The sequence below is a fragment of the Babylonia areolata genome, chromosome 9 (genome assembly GCF_041734735.1).
Source record: "Babylonia areolata isolate BAREFJ2019XMU chromosome 9, ASM4173473v1, whole genome shotgun sequence".
NCBI lineage: Eukaryota > Metazoa > Mollusca > Gastropoda > Neogastropoda > Buccinidae > Babylonia > Babylonia areolata.
The window spans coordinates 41,451,454-41,474,445 of NC_134884.1; the positions used below are offsets into that span (position 1 = coordinate 41,451,454).

The 22,992-nt window shown below is 42.6% G+C and overlaps 1 protein-coding gene across 1 annotated transcript; it reads left to right on the forward strand.

Moving 5' to 3' along the window:
• Window positions 1-17,342: 17,342 nt before the first annotated feature.
• LOC143285876 (peptidoglycan-recognition protein SC2-like) lies at window positions 17,343-22,591 on the forward strand. Its single transcript, XM_076593316.1, has 4 exons — window positions 17,343-18,458; window positions 19,223-19,405; window positions 21,294-21,407; window positions 21,925-22,591. The coding sequence occupies exons 1-4, from the start codon at window positions 18,446-18,448 to the stop codon at window positions 22,146-22,148; spliced, it is 534 nt and encodes a 177-aa protein (XP_076449431.1). The 5' UTR covers window positions 17,343-18,445; the 3' UTR covers window positions 22,149-22,591.
• The last annotated feature ends 401 nt before the right edge of the window (window positions 22,592-22,992 follow it).

Below are 22,992 nucleotides of genomic sequence, written 5' to 3' on the forward strand. Positions count from 1 at the left end.
TGTGTGTGTGTAAGTGGGCGTATGTGTCGGTGCGCGCGTGCATGCGTATACTGAGAGAGAGAGAGAGAGAGAGAGAGAGAGAGAGAGACTCTGTGTGTGTGTGTGTGTGTGTGTGGTGTTGGGTGGGTATGCAAAGTCATTCATGTGAAAAGCGAGCATGTGTATGTGGGTATGTGTAAAAATTGTATTGTATCGTCAGTATTACTCTCTTTTTGTTTTCTTTCGTTTTTTTGTTTGTTTGTTTGTTTGTTTGTTTGTTTTGGTTTTTTTGTTTTGTTTTGTTTTTACAACAGATTTCTCTGTGTTTCTGAAGTGTGGAAGCACTGAACAGAGGGCGGGAGGGAAAGGAAGGGAGTGGGGGGGATCCTCAGCCAGACTCACCCGTGGAGGCTAGGCACCACGCCGACGAGCAGCAGGACACCCAAGGACGGCAGCACGGCCCACCTGGTGTGCTTCAGCCACCGGACCACCCCCACGCCCACACCACCCGCCTCCTCCCCACACGGCCCTCCTCCTCCCCGTCCTCGCCGCAGCCTGGCTGGCACCACCATCGTAACTGTTTGTTGTTACCTCTCACACAGCCCCCCTCTGAAACCCTAGGTTCAGGGTTGAGACCACAGTATTTGCTGACGCCTTTAATTAAAGATAAAGTTGCTCTGGGCTTGGTTGGTTCGGTGAAGGTTGCGTTGTTCGAAGAGTTGAGAGAGTCCTGGATGTCTGTGTGTCTGTCTCTGTCTGGGTGGGAGGTCCGTCTGGCGTTCCAAGGGAGGAAGGCGTGGTGGTTGTCTGAAACAGAGGCGAAGTCCTGTTTTTCTGGTGCTCTAAGGCTGGGTGAAGTCCTGACTGTTCTTCTGGCGCTCCATGGGGGAATTCCAGGTTGTCTGAAGGGGAGTGAAGTTCTGGCTGTCCTTCTGGCGCTCCTAGGGGATTCCAGGCTGTCTGAAAAGGTGGGGGTGGGGGGGGGGTGAAGTCTTGGCTGTTCTTCTGGCGCTCCAAGGGGGCAGTCCTGGCTCTCTGTAGGGGGGGGGGGGGGTGAAGTCCTAGCTATTTTTTTCTGGCGTTCCAGGGGAAAGTCATTGTTGTCTGTAGAGAGCTAAGTCCTGGCTGTTCTTCTGGCGTTCCGTTGGAGGGGGGCCTGTGGGGCGAGCTGGGGGATGGGGGGGATTCCTGGCTGTCTGTACAGGGGTGAAGTCCTTGCTGTTCTTTTGGTGTTCCGAAGGTGGAAGTCCGAGCTATCTGAAGGTGGAGGGGTCGGGGGGTGGGGGTGGGGGGCTGAGGATGAATTTCTGGCTATTTTTCTGGCGTCCCGATGGGGATGTCCTGTCTGTCTGAAGGGGGGTGAAGTCCTGGGAGTACGGAGCGGCAGTAACTAAACAGCTGTAGCGCCAGCAATTTGTGTTGTATGTCACCAGAACGAGTGAGCATCGCTGAATTCAAGACCTATCGGCTTTCGCCCCGATAGTCCAGATCTTTTCTCAGGGCTGAGTAAGGTTGCAGTTCTTTGCAGTGGTCAATGTTCTCTTTCACAGCAATGGTATGGTCAAGTGTGTACAGTATTCGTGGCGGCGGTAAACAGTACACCAGTTGTGCTGCTGCTTTTTTTTTTTTTTTTTTTTTTTTTTTTTTTTTTTTTTGCTTCACGGTTAAAATATTTTCAGTGAACAATCACTGATGGTGCCTCGATGAGATCTTCGAACTATAGTTCAGAAACTTCTCGGTACGTTACCCAAAGACCCGATTTTAAGCTTCATTCCTTCATTCACTTAATCCACTGTCGATGAAATTCGGAATACCAGCTCCAGTTCTTGCGGAAATAGCACAGCGAATGTTCAGGGTGTTCTATCAGGAAGAAAAAAAAATTATCATGCAAATGATTTTTTTTTTTTTTCTAGTTTTTTTAGTTTATTTCGGACACGCATAACGGCACCATTTTACCTGAGTGTTCTCAAAAGATCCAGCATTCGACTCACCCGTTCGTCTGTTCAACCACGGACACATATAGTGTACACAGTGGTACCCTGGTAACACGATTACAGTGAAGGATTTCAAATCTCCACCACCACCACCACCACCAACCCAATCCCCAAGCCTCCCCCCCCCCCCCCCCCTCCCCACACACTTCAATTCACCGAGGGAGGCAAGCTCTCAACAGTAAACAATAGCCACCAAACCAAAGTAAACACTGTTTCTGTGCCTGCCTTCATTCAATGCCTCCAAAACCAGCGTCAAGTCAACTCGACAGATATACTATGGTTAGACACGTACGTGGGATCTGATAGCAATTCACCTGGCCAAAACATGGCCTGCAGCCTTCATTTGCGCCTGACGGTTTCGGTTTCATTTTCAAGCATGCGTCAAAACGTGTGCACTGATCTATACTCGCTGCACCACATCTGCTTTATCTATAAAAACAGAATAAAATTATATATATATATATATATATATGTGTGTGTGTGTGTGTGTGTGTGTGTGTGTGTGTGTGTTATACCACAGATTGATACAAGCTCACAGTTGAGCCAACAGCAAAGTGAGAGCTGTGTGATCAATCTTTACAGCTTCATCTTTGTGAAGGACAATGACTCTCAAACTAAGAGGCACACTGCACTGGCTCTTAGTGCTGCAGCCTTGGGAGCTAGTTGGCCTCTGGGAACCATCCCAACGCTGACTGTCCTGAAACCCTCTTGGGCGAGAGAATGGCGATTGTAACTTTGGCAAGACACTCTCCACTGTAATCAAATTCTGGGCCAGACAGTCAGGGCAGCAGCTGCATCTGCTGTTTTGATGGTCATAGTCGGGCACAACTGACTCATACAATATATATATATATATATATATATATAATATATATATATATAATATATATATATATACACCTGACCTGTGCATAAACTCAACGCACTGTTCATAGCTTGAGAACCTCCCTTAGACAGACAATCTGAGAGCTAAAGGAGACTTCCTTTCATGGCGAGCTCTAGAATTCTTCTGCTATTCCTCCCTGCAGCCAGGCACCTGCTCCCTGACTGACTCTTGAGTGATTGTCGGGCTAGCTGACAGCCTTTCAGTTGAAAATGAAAGCTGAAAACCTCCGTCATTGGCGTGGGGTTAAAAATAAAAGAATCTGACTGCACTACAGTGGAGTGTTATTTTCTTTCCCTGGGAAAAATTGTGTAAAAGTAAATGCACTCTGGTTCAATATTCAAAAATAAATGAATAAGTAAAGGAAAAACAAGTTACGTGCTTTGTTTCCAGTATCGGCAGAATTTCTAACAACAGATCGTGAGAGGCTGATGAAAGGAAATGAAAAATAGAAAATGAAATAACTGAAGGAGGATTATTGAACAAAGAAGACAAAAGGCCAAAAAGAAACAGAAGGCGAAATAACTTCCGTTCACTACTACTAATAAATAAATAAATTAATGAATATTATAAAACTGTGGAGTGGGAACGAACACAGTGACTAGAGCAAGCAGGACAAAATGGAAAAAGAAAAATCTGCTCATGTTCACTTTAATCAATGCTGCACCAGCTGTTAAACTGAAGCGCCTCACTGATAACCTATGGGCATCCGACTGAGGTGGGATCGAACAGCTGCCATCCCTGGCTTGAATGCTGAACGATGTGGGCTGACTCTCAAACTTAGCATCTTTCACCAGCCACTGTCACAAAGCGGTTACATGTAATGCGAACTGACACCTATAAGGACACAGGTTTCAGCCCCATCAGAGGAAAGGATTTTTTTGGACAGTCGCTGGTTCCTACCCAAAAAGTTGAGTGTGCCTCGGGCTTGAATGATAAGACTGATACATGTACCATACTGTTGAGTGACATCCACTTCATGGATGCATCTTTGGGAGCGTTCCCTAAAGTTACTGACCAGCACTGCAGGTGTCTGACGTATCTGTCAGGCCTGGTTGATACCAGGATACATTCCAACTGTTTCTTCACACAGACACCCAAAAGATACAGAAGAGCATACTGACATTCAAAACATGAGGCAAAGCCTTCAAGACTCCCTTGTGCTTCGCGCTTTATCTAGTAAAGGAATCATGAAAAAAAACAATGAAAAAAATCGTTGAAAAGTGCTCTGTATTAAATATGATACATGAAATAAGCTTGGGAGATTTTTTTTTTAAGGCATGTGAGCGGGATCGAGCCATGCATGCTCAGTTCCGAACCAAGCAGGCTTGTGGTGCATCTGACTAAAATACTTAAAGCAATGCTAACATTTTCTTCTTCCTGCGATAAATAGATGTGATTGTAGTGGACGTAATAACGCCGTTTAATTTTTTTGTGTGTTTTATCATATCTCGATTATTCTTTTATTTCGGCGGTAAAGGACACGTTGCCGTCACTTCAAACACACCGCAACAGATGGTAGATCTCTTGATCTGCACAAACCAGTCTACAACAGGCTGAAAGAAACGATGATTCAGTTTTTCTATTGTGTTCATTCCAGTTAATTCAGTGTCCACTTTAGAATATTTATCTGCAGTAAACACGTCGATAGTGTAGTTAGCATAACTGTGTTCTGTCCAGAATCTGTATTTATTTCCTTTTAATTGTGAACAAGAAAAACGAGGTCATGTCGTCTTCGAACACAACCTACCTTCTAGTAGGCCTAACTCAGTGGGAAGCGGTTTTTAGCTTTTTCAGATTTCTGAATGAATCTCAACGAAATAAACCATTAATGTTTCAGAAATACGGCTTAATTCGGGAGACTTACAACCTCTTATTAGTATGACTGTGATTTCTTTTCATACTATGTTTAAAGATTTCTTTTCATACTATGTTTAAGCCAAATTTAATATTGGCAGACAAAGTATTTCCAGAGAAAATGGCAATGTTAAATGTTACTACACACACACACACACACACACACACACACACAACCAAACACCAGGTTAAAACATAGACTCACTTTTTTTGCACAAGTGAGTCAAAAACCATCTCATCATCATCATCATCATCATCATCACACACACACTCATAAACCTGTATCTACATACTGACCAACCACCCAGAATGACAGACAGACAGCTCAAGAAGTTATTACATACACTTTGGAAAGGGTGTGTAATATCTCCTTATATCTGGAACATATATATCTCAAGTCAATGTGCTAAGGTTTGATTTGTTTTGTTTGTAAACTTTTAAATATAATTTTCCTAAAATCAAAACATTTGTGTCTGTGTGTTTTACACTTTTTTTTCTCTTACAGACACCATTAGATTTAGCTGTGATTCAATGCATATGTATTTGTATTGTAACCTCCACACCCCAAAAGGGACAAAAGGATTTTCTTTAATCTCTGTGTGTGTGTGTGTGTGTGTGTATGTGTGTGTGTGTGTGTGTGTGTGTGTGTGTGTGTTAGATGTCTGCATCAATAATCAGTGCTGGAGGGGGCAAGGAAAGACATTTCCATAATGTGTCATTATCTTTCCAAAGCGCATGAACAGAAGGGGGCATGTGATGGAGGAGGAATGGACCCCCAGGGGAGGAGTGGTTCTTCTTCTGCGTTCGTGGGCCACAACTCCCACGTTCACTTGTATGTACATGAGTGGGCTTTTACATGTATGACCGTTTTTACCCCGCCATGTAGGCAGCCATACTCCGTTTTCAGGGGTGTGCATGCTGGATATGTTCTTGTTTCCATAACCCACTGAACGCTGACATGGATTACAGGATCTTTAACGTGTGTATTTGATCTTCTGCTTGAGTATACATATGAAGGGGGTTCAGGCACTAGCAGGTCTGCACAAATATCGACCTGGGAGATCGGATAAATCTCCACCCTTTACCCACCTGGCGCCGTTACCAAGATTCGAATCCGGGACCCTCAGATTGAAAGCCCAATGCTTTAACCATTAGGCTATTGCGCCCGTCGGTGGTGTGGTTAAAAAAGTGAGTGGGGAGAGGAGAGGGTGAATGGGGGTAGGGGAGGAATCTGATAGAGAGAAAGAACAGATAGTTTTTAGAGTTTTTTTAAGGACTGTACATTCTAATCTTAATGTTCTTGTTTTGGAGGTGGTTAAAAAAGCGAGTGGGGAGAGGACAGGGCATGGGTTAAGGGGAGGAATCTGATAAACAGGAAGAACAGATACTTTTGTGTGGTTTTTAAAGACTGTATGTTCTAATCAAATGTTCTTTTTTTTCTTTTTCTTTTTTATATTTTTTTTTAAACATTTATTAATATATTAAAAATTATCATCAATATAAAACACTATTGTACTATTGCACAATTGTATGTTGTCTTGTTGCCAACAGGCCGATTTTCCTTGCATTTTTTAATGAGGACATTAAAGTGATCTGATTGATTGATAAAATCCACTGAATGGAACAACAATTCGCAGAAGATTAGATTATTTCTTTTCTTGTGTTTGGCAGAGTCAGGGAACAATGCCCCACCATCACCTCCCCCACTCCCCCCCCCCCCCCCCCCCCCCCCCCCAACCACCCCATCCCCCTTTTTTCTGCGTGCGTGCGTGCGTGTGTGCGTGCGTGCGTGCGTGTGTGCGTGCGTGCGTGCGTGTGTGTGTGCTGACTGAGAACAGGCACAGCTGAACATCAGAGAAACAGGGACTGGTTCATCTCAAAGGTGTAGCCACTTGGCAGCCCAACAACCAGTAACATCTGTGTGGACTGCTGTGCCGAGACAGAACAATCCTGTATGTGGCCATCCAGTGTGGCAAAGTGGCCAGTGATGTGGACAGATGACTGGGAAGATATGGGTTCAATCCATTTTAGTGATTGTGTTCATCTTTTTTGACTCACTTGTGTAAACAAAGTGAGTCTATGTTTTAACCCGGTGTTCGGTTGTCTCTGTGTGTGTGTGTGTGTGTGTGTGTGTCCGTGTGTCTGTGTGTCCGTGGTAAACTTTAACATTGACATTTTCTCTGCAAATACTTTGTCAGTTGACACCAAATTTGGCATAAAAATAGGAAAAATTCAGTTCTTTCCAGTCATCTTGTTTAAAACAATATTGCACCTCTGGGATGGTCACAAAAAAATTAAAAAAGAAGCCTAATTATATGCAAAATGCATTTACTGTTATATTTATATTTTTTGTATTCTCTAAACTTGGCACTTTGACCTCTTATTCTGACACAACAACAAGAGGAGTCATTATTATCATTTTTTGTTCAAACAGGAACTTCTTTTGCTAAGCATGGAATTTTTATTTATTTTGCAAACGTTTTGGTGCAGACAGTAAAAAAGGGAAATTACTCTGTAATTAATGCTAGGGACTTAATTTATCACAAGTGAGTCTTGAAGGCCTTGCCTCTCTTGTTTGTTATGTTATTACTTTGCTCTCTCTCTCTCTCTCTCTCTCTCTCTCTCTCTCTCTTCTTTTGCATGTTTGATTTCTTCGTCCTGGGCTGGGTGTGCAACAGCATGTCAATGCTAATTCCACTTCTCTCATTAAATAAAATTCATGTAAATTCAATTTGATTCAATCTCCATCAGAGGTGGGGGTGGGTTTCAACCTGTGGCTTGCTTCCACCCAGAGCTGAGTGTGCTGTGGGCTCAAATGGGAAGACTGGGACCTCACAGCTGCTCAAATTTCCGGACCAACACTTCAGGTTTCTATCTACAGAATTCTCTCTCAGCCTGGTTGACGATGCGGTACATTATCAATCAAATCATATTGCTTATAGCTCAGCTGACCAGGGACATATTATGAGAGTACAGCCTTGCCAAGTAGTACCAAACCTAAACGGACCTCCACAGCAGCCTGGCTATCACCCCCATCATCACTCAATGTCATTTGTGTTAGAAATACAGAAAAATGGGATCGAAAAAATAAATAAGTAAAAAGACAAAGTTTGCAAATACAAAAAAAAGCAAACAAACATAACCCCCATAAATAATAAACCCTGAACCATGTGGGTTGCTGTGTGTGCACAATCACACAATGCACCAGTGAGATAGAACTTATAAGTGTTTATTCACTGTTCTTTACCACAGCTGCCAGCTGCTGCTCATATGTATTGATCACAGCAATCCATGATGCATGGAGTAAGCTAAGACATCAAAAGGCTGCACAAACACCTAAAGACTGAATAACAGCCACAATCAATACACTATGATCAGAGCGGGAGAGGAAACCTGCCCCCACCACTTTGTGAACAAAGCACTGCTGTTTGTGTTCCCACTTCTTCTTCTTTGTTCATGGGCTGCAACTCCCAAGTTCGCTTGTATACACATACATGAGGGCTTTTATTATATGCATGACTGTTTTTACCCCACCATAAATACAGCCATGATCCATTCTGGGGGGGTATGCATGCTGGGTATGCTCATTTCTAAAACCCACCTAATGCTGATATGGATTATGGAATCTTTAACATGCGCATTTGATGCGCACTGATCACCACCCAGTTTAAACCTTAATGGGTTTAATATATATACCTTGTAGTGTACAGATGCACATTGTGATGCTTTTTTTATGATTTCATAGCACACTGATCCAGTTCTATGTTACTGTTGTAACAATTACAAATATGACTTTGTATGCAGAAATCAAATGCTTCCATATCTGAAGGGTTAAATTTTCCACCTTGATTTTCATGGTCACATGTGAACAGTGACATGAGCAGTACTGTAAAGAATGTCTTGATAACAAAGAAAGACAAATACAAATACTAAAATGGACACTAAACACACACAAACCAATACACTTGTACATGCATAAAAAAAAACAACCATCCCTAATTAGAACAACAATGCCCCCGAAAACGGAGTATGGCTGCCTAAATACCGGGGTAAAAATGGCCATACACATAAAAGCCCACTCATGTGCATGCGAGTGAACATGGGAGTTGCAGCCCACGAAGGAAGATGACAACAACAACAACAATAATAATGATAATAATAATAACACTGATAACACTAATAATAATAATAATAGTGCATGGTGTTACATTTTAACATTTCCCTGTTTAAGTAGAATAGCATTGTCATTAAGGCTGACTTACATCATTTACATATTTTCCACTTTATCAAACAATAGTTTAATTAAGAGCATCTGAAGTTAATACTACTGATTATCTGTTTCAAAAAGGAAGGCAAATCATTCCAGTATGAACCACCACTGTATGAAAGACTTGACTTAAAGAGATCAATTCTAGGAGGAGGTACTGTAAGTTTATGAAAGTGTCTTGTTTGTTGGAAAGTTATCTACAATACAGGAGGAGCTGCTCCACTAACTACTTTGTGCACAAACAGAGCCTTGTTGAATTATAGTCTTAGAGTTAGATACAGAGGGAGAATGTTCAATGATTTATAGTCATCAGTGGTTAATGAACTGGATTTCAAAAGAACTAGTTTAAGAGCACATTCATACAATCTATATATTCATACAATATATATAGAGAGAGATCAAGGCATATATAATTATATAGAAAGAGAGAGAAAGAGAGAGATAGTATTTATATATGCTGTATATTATATGTGTATGTGTGTGTATCGGTGTGTACATATATATATATATATATATATATATATATATATATATATCGGTGATGTGTGTGTGTGTGTGAATTATGAAATATAAGCATACCTCTTATCACCTGGCAACGGAAAAACTGCTGGTGATGTTTTGGTCGTATCTTTCACATCTGCTTTCTTTTTGTCAGCCTTCCTAGCGAACGTAGCGTGGATCAAAGCACCACACGCGATACAAACAAGAACAATCTTGGCTGAATTAAGCAGTGCTGCCATCCTGGTAAAAACTGCTATCGTCTTTCCTGACTGGAGTCCCGCTAAGGCTGTCCCTCTCCCCAGTTTAAGATCTTCCGCACTGGTTCACTTTCAAGGAGGCAAAAGACTTGAGTGATTCGTTCGTCTTCCCCACCATCGTGGATGACATGGCCCGGAAGTGCTTGGATGACTTGCGCTTGGATGGTTGAAATCGAAAGTAAAAACAAACTGGTCTTTCACGGATGCTTTTAATATTTCTGTTTGGCTAATCTTTCCTGAGCTTTAATTCATTTTGTTAACGTGTCTTTGACTTCGGAGAGAGGAAGAAAACATAGGTTTTTTTCGTGTGCTCACGTGTACACTTGGCCTGTAGACTCAGTGTCTCGATCGATCTGTTGCACCAAACGTTGAGTGGGGAATCGATCGAGATGTGTAATGGCCTTGATACAGCGAGCCGCACAGATGAATGAGGGAATCACTTTAGCTGCTGCTGCAGCTGTGCGTGTATGTGTATAAATGCAGCTTTATACCAACCTCAATTTAGCTGTTAAACAGCAATAATTGATAATCAGATCTGTGATTTTTTTTTTAATGTATGCCAGAATGTGTGTTTGTGGAATGTGGCATCATAAATCAAAGTATTGTTGAACTACACTGTTATCATAATCTTTTTATGTCTTATGTCTACTTTTAGTATGCTATTTCATGCCTATTTTATTCATATCCTTTAAATGATTTTGTGTTGCACATGTATGGCTGTGATGATGTATGTATGATTTACTCTAAGTTACCTTTTAAAGGTTTCTGTTGTGTTGTTGTTATCTACTGTGATTATTTATTGTACGCATGGGTTGCCATCTGAACATTTTGTCTTTTATGTATATATGTTGAATGACTGTGATTTCCGTGTATTGTTTATGTGTTTTACACCACAAATGAATTTCTCTTGTTGAGATAATAAAGTATTCTGTAATCTGTAATGTGCGTGCGTGTGTACGTGCGTGCAGGTGTGTGTTTAGTGTGTGCATTTGTGTGTGCGTGTGTGCGCGCGTACACACACACACACACACACACACACACACACACACACACACACACACACACACACACACACACACACACATTGAAGTTTAGGACTGCTCATCTTCAGATTCAGTTAGTGTAAGTACACTGGCAAATGCAGCTAAGTATAAGTATAAGATACCTATGCAGTTTCACTCGGTAGAGCGACGCCTGAGTCCAGGCCTTTGGAGGGGACTCAGTCAAACATCATTTAAGTTAAGTCAACCTCGATCAGTTCATTCTTTGGGCCAAAACGTAGTCACTCTTCCACTTCCGTGCCACTGATCAAATTCTCAGTCCAGCTGAGTCTTGCATTTAAAACTGATCACTGAGTTTCAGTTTGTGAAGGCGGCGTTAGACAAAGAGTGCGGACTGATCCATCAGTATATATACAGTGCGCTGCATCGCCTCTGTTTCACTTTCAGTTTCACTGTTTCTCAAGGGGGCGTCCTTGACAGCGTTCGGACAAATCCGCCCCACTACACCACATCTGCTAGGCAGATGCCTGACAGCACCATAGCCAACTGAACCGCCGCGCTTCCCTCAGTCGTCAGGCCTTGACTGCATGCATAGTATAGGCTATATTTGTGTACCTATATAGGCTATATTTGTGTACCTATCAGAGTGGATTTTTTCTACAGAAATGTGCCAGAGGACAATGTATTCATCAGTTTTGCCATGGGCTATTTTTCAGTGCGCAAAGTGCGTGCTGCACAAGGGACCTCGGTTGATCATTTCATCCGAATGACTATAATTATTATATACGCTCGATTTCATTTTCCAGTAAAGGGAGAAAGGGTGACAGCGGGATCAGTCGAACTCGGAACCTCGATCACGGACACTGTATTGGAAGATAAGCATCTTATTTAGTTTACCATTCTGCAACTGTGACCTTCATCATTTCTCAACAACAACAATGCTTGAACATTTCAATCTGGTGTTTCTGGTCCTCGGCATGCTGTATGCTGTAATGACGACTTTGTTACGGATTTCCCCGCTTTGCATCACCTCTGCTTATAAAAACAAAAGAAGTAGATGCCCAACCCACTCATAAACCCAGGCTCTGAGAGCCTACCACAGGTATGTCTATAACATTAACACTAAGTAAAATGGAACAGATAAATCAGTGAAACAAGTAAATGTGTCGGCCAACAACAACGATAATAATTTTGATAATAGAACGATGAAAAGAGCGAACATGGTTGGTTAAAGCTAAAAATAATCATGATTAATTAATTTCCAGTTGGATGGATAAAGATGTCACTGTCTGATGTTCAAAATGTACTCTGTTGCTCTCTATATAGTGTTTGACCGTCGTATAACTCCAAAGTACGTCGTCAATCTCTTAATGTTCCTTCTGTATTCTTTCAGTTAGAGCTGGAACCATCAATTAATCCCATCGCTGTCTCCATTGCTCGTTTTGAACCGAACAAACATGACCAAAATGAATTAGTTCGAAAATCACTTTCTGAAACCCACACGAACACGGTACAATGTAATTGGAATTTGTAGCGGTTGTCTCCCTTTGACCGAGAAACGACCAAGGGTCTTCATGTCGGTTTCAAGATAACGTCAATGCGTTTGGTCTGATTAATATACGTTACACGCTCAGCTTTAATAATAATCATAATCATAATAATAGTAATTCAAAAACAAAAACGTTAGAGAGAGGCAGATTACATATTCGTGAGTGCTTCGTCGTTGGTGACCATGTCTGAACGTTCCTTCGTGCAAATGTCACTGACGGGCTGTGACGTTGTCTCATCTGTGTATCGTGTGTTTGTGTGTAATGTTTTTATCCCCACATGAAATTTGCAATAATGTTACAAAATGGACAAGTCTGTATGTTTGTTGTTCTATATTGTTGGTCACCACTGGCAGTGAGTACAGTAGTAGTGATTAAACGTAGCGGCCATTACCGTTTAGGTGCAATGGCTATGTCAATATAATCGTTCAAAACAGCTCGGCACCCACCCGCCCATCCATCCCAGCCCCAATACGTTCGTCCTTGCCTCTAGTCCAGGGCAGATACAAAAATGGTCGAAATGTGTGCAACAAAACCGTTCTTTTCACGATAAAATAGAATAAATCGCTGATATAAAGTTTACCGCTGTAGGTGGGCGGGAACATAATTAGATTTTGGTTTGTAATAATCATTTGTCACACTTCTGCCCAAGAGAGAGCCCCTTACAAAGAGTCGCAAGGCAAGAGCAAGCCAGGGTTACGCAAGCGCGTTCTACTTCTGACGGACGTCAGTGGCTGCACCTCAGTAAAATCACCCCCACTCCCCCTTTCATAGTCCAAGAGAATGAAGTCAGACGCCACTTCAGCCGTCTGAAAATAAGAAAAGCCGCTGGCCCTGACAACATCTCACCAGGCCTTTTGAGGAAGTGTGCAGTCCAACTATGCAGTGTCTTCACTGACATATTTAACATGTCCCTTCAGTCTTGTGTGGTTCCTCACTGCTTTAAGAAATCAACAATCATTCCTGTTCCAAAAAAAAGTACAGCCTAGTGTTCTTGATGATTATCGTCCCGTAGCCTTAACATCTGTCGTAATGAAAACATTTGAACGGTTAATTCTACAATTCCTAAAAACCTGCATTCCTCCATCTTTTGATCCCTTTCAGTTCGCCTAACAGATCAGTTGAAGATGCCATTAGCACAGGTCTCTACCATGTCATCATACATCTCGAAAATCCTAACAGCTATGCCAGGATCCTTTTCACTGACTACAGCTCTGCGTTCAACACAATAGTGCCATCAAAATTATACTTTAAACTGAAAGACCTCTCGCTGCCTGAATCAATTCAGTTGTGCATGGATCCTAAATTTTCTAAGATGCAGACCGCATGTTGTTAAAGTTGGTGACCTCACTTCCTCCACATGCATTCTCAACATAGGCACCCCACAGGGATGTGTTCTATCCCCACGGTTATACTCACTATTCACACATGACTGTGCAGCTCAAAATGAATGTAACACCATGGTCAAGTTTGCCGACGATACAACTCTAGAAGGGCTGATTACGAACAGTTGATGAGTCAAAATATAGGGAAGAAGTACATGAACTTGTCAGCTGGTGTGATCAAAACAACTTAGAACTCAACGTATCAAAAACCAAAGATTTAATCCTAGATTTCAGGAAGACTGGATCTGACATTGAAGACAAGCAAGTAGAGATCATCAGCGACTTTTAATTTGCTATTACTGTTTGGTACGGAAACATTTCCAAGGCAGAAGTTGCAGCCCTTAACAGAATCGTAACTGAACTGCCACCAAAATTACCGAGGCTGATCTACCTTCTCTAGAAGACATAATGAGCGGCTACTAAAAAAAAGCAAAATCAATCAACCAGGACGAATTACATCCACCTTTTGGGATTTTCGAGATGTTCCCCTCTGGTCGACGGTACAGAAGTATAAGGACGAAAACCAATCGCTTTGCCAATAGCTTTTCCCCCAAAGCAGTCAGTGCCCTGTCTCTCGAACAAATCCAGTATGATAAACAGAATTGTGCAACCAACAACCATCTACCTGAAGATCTAGTCATCAGCACCATCCACATGTAATACGCAGCTTCTCTTCAAATGTGTGTGTGTGTGTGTGTGTGCGCGCGCGCGTGCATGTGTGTGTGTGTGTGCATGTGCAGTGCGTGCATCCGGCGTGAGTATGCACAAGTTTTTATATTGATATGCAGTGTATGTATCTTATTTCTACTGTATCTGTCTTTGTATATGATTTTCGATTTATGTTCGTATCTCGTTATGTACTATCCCCCCCAATATTCCTTGCGACCCCGGTACACTTGGTAATAAAGACATATTCTATTCTGTTATCATTATTATTATTATTATTGTGTGTGTATGTGTGTGTGTTTGTGTGTTGCATGTGTGCCGAGTGTGCACGTGTGCACGCACAAGTGTGAATGGTGAGTGGAGCGAGATTAGGACAGGGTATTAGGTTACTGCGCTGCGGGCTGCTTCGCTGGTGTTCTGCCCGGCTGAATTTGATGCTCGGGCGATTTTATTTTCACTTCGGCGCCCCATGGTATTATCGACAAGCACTGGAACTATTTTTCCAGCGAGAAAGTACGCACACGCATGCGTGCGTTTGTGTGTATGTGGCAGTGTGTGTGTGTGTGTGTGTGTGTGTGTGTGTGTGTGGAATCCGAAGGACGAACATCATCACATAACTTTTTTGACAAACATCATCACATCACTTTTTTGCATTAATTGCAAAGTGGCTTGAGCGTTGGAAGGAGTTACTATAAATTCCCATTATTATTATCAGTATTATCATCATCGTCATCATCATCATCATCATCATTAATGTAAATGTGATACAGACTGGTTGGGTGAGCGAAGTGTACACAGGGGGTATATTCCAACCAGGAGGGGTAAGAAATGGCCTAGGCTGGTTCTTACCCGGGGTAAGAAGTAGCCTAGGCTATTTCCTACCCGGCCGGGATAACTGAGAACCAGCCAGGGATAGGTTTCGACTTGTTACTGTACACCAGGCCGCACCCAGGTCGTGACTCCTGTCTGTGTCTGTGTTTACACAAAATCGAGAATTTCCCCAGTTCCTTGTTACTGCAATATTATTTGTCATGCAGTTAACCGCGCGCGCGCGCGCGCGCGCGTGTGTGTGTGTGTGTGTGTGTGTGTGTGTGTGTGTGTGTGTGTGTGTGTGTGTGTGCAATCGGGAAATCCCAAATTCCTTGTTGCAACAACGTGATTCTGTTTGTCATACAGTTATTCTCTCAGAGCGGAAAGGAGCGGCAGAAAACATTTCTCAAAAACATGGTAAGTGCGCGATTGCCTGCCTACCTACTACAAGATTCACCCCGAACCTCTTCTCAGAACAGTTGACCTGATGGACTCGATTTAAAACGGGAAATCCCAAACGAGTTATAGGTAAAAACGCTCGCCCTTAAAAGTTTCTAAGTCGTCTGAAACGTGCGGATATGTATCGTCATGAAACCCATACGCCGTCTCCATTAGTTGTCATAAACTCTTCTTCTTCTTCTGCCCCATCATCTGCACAGTGTCAGCATTACTCTATCGAGTCTCGCACCGGTCATTCCGAGTCCATCATCCACACTCCGACTGATACGTCTGTCACAGTCCCAGTGCCGGCAGTCCACAGGAAACAATAAATCGATGTTTGGTCGCCAGGAGGCCACACATCAGAGGAGACCCCGCTGGCACTGCTGCAGAGTCACTTCGCAGGTGACACTATGATGTTCAGCTGTGCATCTCAGTCTACTGAGTTCAAGTTAACTTGACTCCGACTGAAGCCTTTGTCCAAATGGCGACACTGAGTAATGGCTTAGGTGATGACGAATTAGGAGGAAGATGACGGTGCTCCTATGGAGGTCCATTTCTTAGGTTGGGACTACGAGACAAGTCTGTACTGACTTTACCGTCGCCGGGCCGCTTACATTCCTTTCATGATGATTCAGTACAATGATCCCGGTGTTCACGTTAACCAGGCCAGAGATCAGATATACTGAACACTCGCAGTGTTGACCATGGAATTTGACTGTGCAACACATTCCAAGACACACCGGTGTTATGGATAATACTCGACTGTGTCGGTACAGTGGTTCCTGAGTCTTTCCGTTTAAGCCCTTATAAGCACACTCGACTGAATCTGTGCCGGTAGGACTCATCGAACCCACGTCTCCCAGCCGTCAGCCGCGGCGCTAACCGCCTCGCCACGGTGGCAGTTAATTGTCATAAATTTCTTTCCGACTCTCTTCTCAAAAAACACTGCATGCGCATGGCTTCCCACCTACCAGCTACAAGATTCACCCCTACCCTTACCTCCCAGCCGATGGCCTGATGCCGGGAATAAATTTGGAACGGGAAATCCCAAATTAGTTGTTCGAGATAAAAACGCTCGCCCTTGAAAGTGTCTTGGTCGTCTAAAACATGCAGATATGTACCGTCGCGAAAATCGAATGTTATGTCTCAAAATATTAGTGGCCATAAGCTTCTCATCTCTCTGTCTGTGTCTCTGTCTGTGTGTCTATCAATCTCTGAATGACCAGCTGACATAATCAAAAGACATGCAACACAGAAAACACTCAGAAAACTGATTCTTGTGCGGATATCAAATTTGATTAACAAATACTTTCTTCTTTTGTGTTCACTCGTATGTACACGAATGGGCTTTTTCGTGTATGACCGTTTTTACCCCGCCATGTAGGCAGCCATACTCCGTTTTCGGGGGTGTGCATGCTGGGTATGTTCTTGTTTCCATAACCCACCGGACGCTGACATGGATTACAGGATCTTTAACGTGCGTATTTGATCTTCTGCTTGTACATACACACGAAGAGGGTTCAGGCACTAGCAGGTCTGCACATATGTTGACCTGGGAGATCGTAAAAATCTCCACCCTTTATCCACCAGGCGCCGTCACCGTGATTCGAACCCGGGACCCTCAGATTGACAGTCCAACGCTTTAACCACTCGGCTATTGCGCCCGTAACAAATACAAATTAAACAACCTGCTATTTTCCACACAAATGATCTATTCATTAGACAAATTTCATTATAAAAAATAAAGGTCCCACAAATGAATATACTGATGTGATTAATTAAATAGTGGACGCAACTCCGCAGCAGAAAACTGATCCAAATAACAACACTTCCTGCATTATGATGAGTCTCCGCCAAAATATCACCGAGGAATTGATTTAGCTGAGTTCTGACGAGCACAAATGCAGCGGCGGCGAAGCCAAAAAATAAAGACTACTAGGTCTGCGTTTTGACAATGTGTGCTCACGGGCCTTAAGACGAAGAGCGTGGCAAACCAGCGGAATAAATCAGTTGATGTTACTACGTAATAAGCAAGCAGTGATATACGGCACAATCTGCAGCGGTATAATACAACACAACGCAATACTGCTCGGACAACAGCACAGCACAATACAACATGACAGTACAATACAAAACACGAATCAGATTAATGCAACAGGGAACGTAATGAACTGACAACAAGACGAATTATCATTCGACACGGTTACCGGGAAAGCTCTGACTAATCAGTAATTGGATTCACCGAGCCAGCAGCTTAAAATAACGAACTCCGCAATAAAAAGGATGACACAAACTGTACGACTTTGACCCTTTCAAGGTTTACCGACACCTCGAAGTGCTCTCTGCCAATGTAGAGAGCAGACAGGTGCAGGCTTCTTGGCTCAGCTACGAACAGCTATCGCTGGATGTCACGTTCTCTCTCTTGCACTGGTCAGCAGTTTACAAACTAAAATCCGAACAGTTGGACGGCAAAACGCGAAGCCTATCCGAGGCTTTTTAGACTTTGATATAATTATGTTGTGACATTACCAACGACTTTTTGCATCAGTTTAGCCAACGGACTACACAGCACGCTCTTACGGTTTCCAACTGTACGCAGACGCCCTGAATCACGAATTCAACCGAAACCGATTATTTCAGTTGCTGAGAATATTTCGCAGTCGAACGACATTAATTTACATAAAGACGCACAGTTATAGTTTGAAGTGTCAGTGAATTTAGTCGCTTTCCAGAACTTTGACAGTGCCAAGGCTACTGATCAACAGTTGAACAGCTACAACGTGTTTTTAGTTGTCATCGATCCATTCTGCTGCTAAGTTGTTGGGCGTGCTTGTGCGGAGTCCTACACGACGTGACTATGTCAACAGCAGGTAGGCACTAGTTGGGGTGCCGGTGCATGTGTGTGTGTGTGTGTGTGTGTGTGTGTGTGTGTGTGTGTGTGTGTGTGTGTGTGTGCGTGCGTGCGTCAGAAGAGAGAGAGAGAGAGTGTGTGTGTGTGTGTGTCAGTGTATGTGGCCGGCGCGCATCTGTGTGTGTCTGTGACTGTGTCTGTTTGTCTGTGTTGTCATTGACACATTCTTTTTGTCTTGCTTTAAACAGTGAGTCTTGATACTAGTGCCCTATGTTCTTTATTTTTGTAACCATACCCCACCCCCACATATTGATGTTCATTGTTTGTGCTCTTGGTCCCTGTACTAGCGCATTAGTAAACTACCCGGCGGCCGTTATTATTATCATCATTATCATTGTCATCATCATCATCATCACTATTACAAACACCTAGTAGTAGTAGTAGTAGTATCATCATCGTCGCCGTCGTCGTCCGAGTCCGTCGTAGTTGTCATCATCATCATCATCGTCATCATCATCATCATTACTGTCATCACCACCATCATCATCGTCGTCACCATCATCATCATCGTCATTACTGTCACCATCGTTACTGTCATCATCACCGTCGTCGTCGTCGTCATCATCATTATTATCATCATCGTCGTCGTCGTCGTCGTCATCATCACTATCATCGTCATCATCAGTATCATTGTCATCATCATTACTATCATCATCATCATCGTCGTCGTCGACATCATCATCATCACTATCATCGTCATTATTATCATCATTAAATGTCCAGGCGGTCCAGCCATCGTTCCACGGACGGAGTGGGGCGCCAAGAGCCCCAAGAAAACCCCGGATTCCATGAAAGAACCTGCCAAGTTCGTCGTCATCCACCACAGCGCCGGAGCTGTTGCTGAGAACAGCACTGCCTGCATCGGCCAGATAAAGGGTTTCCAGGACTACCACATGAAAGATAAAGGTGTGTGTGTGTGTTTGGTCAGTGGTTTAATGTGGTTTCCAAGACTACCACATGAAAGATAAAGGTATGTGTGTGTGTTTGGTCAGTGGTTTAATGTGGTTTCCAAGACTACCACATGAAAGATAAAGGTATGTGTGTGTGTTTGGTCAGTGGTTTAATGTGGTTTCCAAGACTACTACATGAACTTGAAAGATAAAGGTGTGTGTGTGTGTGTTTGGTCAGCGGTTTGATCTGGTTTCCAAGACTACCACATGGAAGATAAAGGTATGTGTGTGTGTTTGGTCAGCGGTTTGATGTTGTTTCCAACTGAGACTACCACATGAAAGATAAAGGTGTGTGTGTGTGTTTGGTCAGTGGTTTAATGTGGTTTCCAAGACTACTACATGAACTTGAAAGATAAAGGTGTGTGTGTGTGTGTTTGGTCAGCGGTTTGATCTGGTTTCCAAGACTATCACATGGAAGATAAAGGTATGTGTGTGTTTTGTCAGCTATTTGATGTGGTTTTCAAGACTACCACATGAAAGTTAAAGGCCGTTATGTGTTTGTTAGTTATTTAATGTGGTTTCCAAGACTACCACGTGAAAGATTAAGGTATGTGTTGGTCGTTGATTTAATGTGATTTCCAAACCTACCACATGAAAGATTAAGGTTTGTGGTTGGTCAGTAGCGGTATTATGTGGTTTCCAGGACTACCACATGAAAGATAAAGGTGTGTGTGTTTGTCAGTGGTTTAATGTGGTTTCCAAGACTACCGGCGCATGAAAGATAAAGGTGTTTGTGATTGGTCAGTGGTTTAATGTGGTTTCCACGACTTCAACATGAAAGATAAAGGTAGGTATGTTTGGTAGTGTTTTAATGTGGTTTCCAAGACTACCACATGAAAGATAAACGTATGTTTGGTCAGTGCTTTAACGTGGTCTCCAAGACTACCACATGAAAGATAAAGGTGTGTGTTTGGTCAGTGTTTTAACGTGATTTCTAAGACCACCACGTGAAAGATAAACGTGTGTTTGGTCAGTAGTACAGGGTCACAAGAAAGTTAAGGACCACCCGGTAATTTGCACAGTTTTCTTCTTGGGAACATAAAGAAAATGACGCTAATTTTTTTCGATAAACAGCAGTGTGTGTCTCAGTGTCATGAGCACCACTCAAATAAACACAAGTACTTTCTTGCACCTGCACATCTTTTTTTTTCCTTTTATGACGGATGGGGCTAGTTTGTTTATATGTGTATTCGTGCATACACATAGTGTGTGTGTGTGTGTGTGTGTGTGTGTGTGTGTGTGTGTGTGTGTGTGTGTGTGTGTGTGTGTGTGTGTGTATTAAGACTGTGACAACACGAATTACTGAATTACTTTACGTTGGTTTCATTATGATAATGTTTCAGTTGAAACTGATATTTTCTGCCTGAAGCTATTGCTGTTTGTAATGTTTGTATTCTCTTTCACTGAAATCATATAGCTTCCACTATCCTTATGAAGTACTACTTGTTGCAGCTGGTCTTACTGCTTAGTGGTACGCTGCACACACACACACACACACACACACACACACACACACACACACACACACACACAGGGAATCAGCGATGGTGGTGATGATGATAATGATCGTTTGTGTCATTATCATTATTATTATCGTCATTATCATCATTATTATCATGAGTAGTAGTCGTAATGTTCTTGTTGTTGTTCTTGTTACTATTAGTTTTAATGATATTATCATCAATAATGTCACTTTTAATAGCAACAGGTCTATCAGTGACCAATAGCCGCAGTAGCAGAAGTAGTCAGTATTGTTATTGTTCTTGTTGTCGATGATTACCGATGATGATGACTCAATGATGATAATGATGATTTTTTTGTCGTTGTTAATGATATGCATCCAGACTGGAACGACATCGCCTACAGTTTCGTGGTGGGGGAGGACGGAAAGGCTTACGAAGGCAGAGGCTGGGGTGTGGTGGGCGCGCACACCAAGAACTACAACTCCGTGGCTATTGGTACGTCACTTGTAAGACTTCACCTTCACCTATCCCGTAGTCTTGTGGACCGTTGGGGCGCCACAGGTGATCTGGCAACCAGCATCCTCTCGGTTTTCTGACCTCCTGATTGTATCGCTCAACCTCAAGCCCGTCCATTCTGGGATGTTTCGTGGTGGTGGAGGACTTGTAAGACTACGAACCTATATAAATAGAACCATTCTATTTATGTCCGTGCTGTAACTTGTAAGACACGCCCGCTTACGTTATCTTGTGGGGAAAAAACAACTTTTTTTTCTCTCGTTCGTTGTTAAATCATTTGTTTCATTTTTCAGTGTTGTCCGGCTATTTTCCTCTTTTGATATTCATTGATTTAGTTGTCTCTGAATTAGTTAATTCATTTATGTCCTTTCCTTCTTTCTTTCTGGAATTTTCAACTGTTCAGTCAGAAGTCTTTATTATTTTCTCAAGTTCGTGTTTTTGTTGTTGTTGTTTTGTGTTTTTATTTTTAAAATTGTTGTTGTTTTCCCCTCTCCAGGAATCTGTTTCATCGGAGACTTTAACACCCGAGAACCTAACGCGGCAGCCGTCAGCACAGCGCAGCAGCTGATCAAGATGGGCGTGGACCACGGGCACATCAGCGCCACCTACACCCTGAAGGGCCACCGGGACCTGGGCGCCACGGACTGCCCGGGAGACAGGCTGTACGAGCTCGTCAAGGCCTGGCCCCGCTTCGCTGCGGGCAGTGCCACGTTCCAGTAGACACTCTCTCTCTCTCTCTCTCTCTCTCTCTCTCACACACACACACACACACATTCGTACAAACCGTTTTGATATTCTGACCAAAACAAATCAATACGTGGTACATCATGTTTAATGAAAACTGGTTGAAAAAAAAAAAAAAAACAAAGTTCTATCACACTTTTGCATTTTCCCCACTACGCCATGTTGTGACCTTGACCTTTGACCTCTCGGATTGCTTTTTTTTTTCTTTTTTTTTTTTTTTACATAGCTTTTGTTTTAATCATGACAAATGATTGTACCAAGTTTGATGAAGATAATTAGCATTTACTCACTCTTGCAATATGAACTTTTACTATTGATATCATATATGATGTTGTGACATTGACCATTAACCACAAATTTTGAATTGCTTTTGGGATCACATTGTACCCATGACCAGTCACAATACCAATTTTGATTAAAATTGGATGTAAGATACAGTGTCTGTCTTTCTTTCTTCTTTTTTTAAATATTTTTTTTTAAGAATGATTTTGACCTTTGACCTCTCACCCTGCTTACCATAGATTATCATCATAAAGGGGATGACTTCAAAGGTCTTGTTCATACTACCTACCATCATACTAAGTTTGGTTCCTATGCCACTCGCAGTCGCCGAGAAAATGCCAATAATAAAGTTTCACACACACACACACACACACACACACACACACACACCGTGACATAATATCGACTCACTTTGTTAACACATTTTAGTGGGGGGGAGGAGGTGGTGCTACACTCACATAGGGTGGGTATGCCTAATTGCGAACAGCGTGTAATTGCGAACGGTTTGTATCATGAAACTGACTCGGACAAGCAATAA

Bases quoted from the DNA above. Each gene is read 5' to 3' on its own strand.
- LOC143285876 (XM_076593316.1), top strand. The intron at 19,406-21,293 runs GTGTGTGTGTGT...ATATGCATCCAG, and splicing joins CTACCACATGAAAGATAAAG to ACTGGAACGACATCGCCTAC. The intron at 21,408-21,924 runs GTACGTCACTTG...TCCCCTCTCCAG, and splicing joins CTACAACTCCGTGGCTATTG to GAATCTGTTTCATCGGAGAC.